A 2,841-nucleotide genomic window follows, 5' to 3' on the forward strand; every position below is an offset into this window, starting at 1 on the left:
ATATTTTGCTTTGTTTGATTCCTAAATAAAATATAAATTATGGCATTATAGACTGGGATAGGCCCTTGAGTAATATGAGAAATGTTCCTTTTCATTCCATTTCTTCTTGTCAGAATTTTGATACTTCTTGTGTGATTTGTCCAATGACAAGATAATCTAAACTATCTTTTTATATTAGTAACATCTCAACAAAAAGGCATTTTTTGAGTTGATACATATTGATACTTGGGGACCAGATAAAGAACCAACACATGATGGGTATAAATTCTTTCTTACCATTGTGGATGATTTTAGTAGAGGAACGTGAACTCTTTTGTTAAGTAATATGTAAAATGCTTTCATAATCCGTAAATCTTTCCTAACTATGGTCGAAAGACAATTTCAAATCAAGGTCAAAATAGTAAGATCTGACAATGCTCTTGAGTTAGGAAGTGGAACAACTCAGTCAGAATATTTTAGTTTTAAAGGAATTCAACATCAAACTTCGTGTCTATCCACTCCACAACAAAATGATATGGTAGAAAGAAAACATAGACATTTGCTAGAAACATCTAGGGCCCTTTTGTTTTAGTCACATCTGCCTATTTAATATTAGGGTAAATGTCTCTTGGCTGCAACCAATCTAATCAATAGATTTCCTTTAAAAATTCTTAACAATAAAACACTCTTTGAGGTACTTTTCAAGACCACACCTAACTATTCGAATCTCAAATATTTTGTCTGCTTATGTTTTGTCTCCATTTTATCTTCTCAAAGGTCTAAATTGACACCAAGGACCATTGCATGTGTCTTTTTAGGATATCCACATGGAAATAAAGGTCACAAAGTATTAGTTCTTGATACTAAGAAAATCATTGTTTCTAGAGATGTTGTGTTTCATGAATATGTCTTTCCTTTTGCTTTTTCTAAATCTAATGATCCTTATTTTTCAGTCCGTACATCAATTCCAACTACTGACTCTAATGATAATACTTACACTAATCAAAATATCCCATCTCCCTCATCTATCACTTTGACTTTGCCTTTTGCACCCACTAATGCGGACCAGGTTCAACCTTCTGTTTCTTCTACTCTCATGCATCAGGTACAATCTCTTATTCCCCCTACTGTCATAGACCAGGTACATCCTCCTGTTCCTTCCACAAATAATATTTCCTTACTTAGGAGATCAACTCGAGAACAAAAGATTCATAGTCATCTAAAAGACTATATTTGTAATTCTGTGCACCTAGCTAATGTGAGTTCTTCTTGTTTCTCATCTCCTATCTTTCAATCTCTTTTAATAGTCACAAATCTATCTTTCAACAATCAACATATGCTAAATTTTTTATTTAATTTTCAACAACCTTCAAATTATAATCAAGCTATGTTGCATAAGGATTGGAAAGAAGCTATGGACAAAGAACTTCAGGCTCTTGAATAGAACAATATTTGGGACGTGGTCCAATTACCTCTCGAAAAAAAGGATTTACCTTGTAAGTGGGTTTACAAAGTCAAACAACATAGTAATGATAGCATTAAAAGGTTAAAATATAGATTAGTAATTAGAGGAGACAAATAAAGGGAAGGTATGATTTTAACGAAACTTTTTCTCCGATTGTCAAAATAACTACTATTTGATGTCTCCGGGGGGCTTTATCAATTAAATGTTAATTATGCATTTTTACATAGAGATATCCATGACAAAGTCTACATGGAGTTCCCTGATGGGACTGTTCCACCATCCTCATCTCATGTTTGCAAGCTTAAGAAGTCTATCTATGGACTTCGTTAGGTCTCTAGGCATTGGTATTCAAAGCTCATGGTTGTCCTTAATTTTAAAGGATTCACTCATTCTCTTAATAATTGTTTTTTATTTGTGAAGAAATCTAATTCATCTATTTTAATAGTGGCAGGATATATCGATGAAATTGTTTTGACAGGCAATGACAATGCAGAATTACACGCATTAAAGTTATTTCTACATGAGAAATTTAGAATAAAGGATTTGAGAGATTTACACTTTTTCTTGAGCATGGAGGTGTTGAAGGAACCTCATGGCATTATCTTTTCACAACGAAAGTTCACAGTTGATATCTTAAAGGAATTTAATGTCACACATATGTCACATATTTCATCTCCTCTTGATCCTACAGTAAAGCTAAGTTTAAATGATGGAGATACTATTCGAAATTCCACTGTGTATAGGTATCTCCTTGGTAAGTTGAATTATATTACTCATACAAGGCCGGATCTTGCCTTCACTATTCAACATCTTAACCAATTCATGCAAGATCCTCTTCCACCTCATATCACTGTCACATTACGTGTTCTTCGTTGCTTGTCCAAAAAAGCAGGTTTAGGACTTTTTCTCAATGCCTCTTCTTCTTTTGAGTTGCTTGCCTTTTGTGATTCGGATCGGGGAACATGTTCAAATTCAAGAAAAACCGTTAGTGAATTTTATATATCACTTGGGGGATCTCCCATCTCTTGGAAGTCAAAGAAGCAAACATTTATTTCTCTTAGCTCCGTCAAGGTTGAGTATCGTTCTATGAGGCGCGTGATTGCTGAAATCACATAGTTGGTTCGTCTCTTCCAAGATATCTCCATTCCAAGATCACTACCTGTGCCTCGTCATTTGGATAGTCAGTCAGCAATACATATTTCTAAGAATCCTGTGTTTTATGAAAGAACAAAGCATGTTGAGATTGATTGTTATTTCGTTCGTCAAAAGTTTTTAGATTGACTTATTTCACTTTCATTTGTTTCATTTTCCTCCCAATTGGCTAATCTATTCACAAAATCATACACTGATCCTCTTCATCACAATATTTTGGGCAAGTTGGGTGTTCGTTCATCCCT

The 2,841-nt window shown here is 34.1% G+C and overlaps 1 protein-coding gene across 1 annotated transcript; it reads left to right on the forward strand.

Annotated features, from left to right (window-relative positions):
- Positions 1 to 932: 932 nt before the first annotated feature.
- LOC124892610 (uncharacterized mitochondrial protein AtMg00810-like) lies at positions 933 to 2,560 on the forward strand (the record flags this gene model as incomplete). The annotated part of the gene is made up of 2 exons (XM_047403850.1): positions 933 to 1,120; positions 1,865 to 2,560. Coding segments are annotated over 2 exons (884 nt in total), but the record flags the coding sequence as incomplete, so codon positions are not given.
- Positions 2,561 to 2,841: the final 281 nt, after the last annotated feature.

This window comes from Capsicum annuum, unplaced genomic scaffold (genome assembly GCF_002878395.1).
Source record: "Capsicum annuum cultivar UCD-10X-F1 unplaced genomic scaffold, UCD10Xv1.1 ctg48842, whole genome shotgun sequence".
NCBI classification, from domain to species: domain Eukaryota; kingdom Viridiplantae; phylum Streptophyta; class Magnoliopsida; order Solanales; family Solanaceae; genus Capsicum; species Capsicum annuum.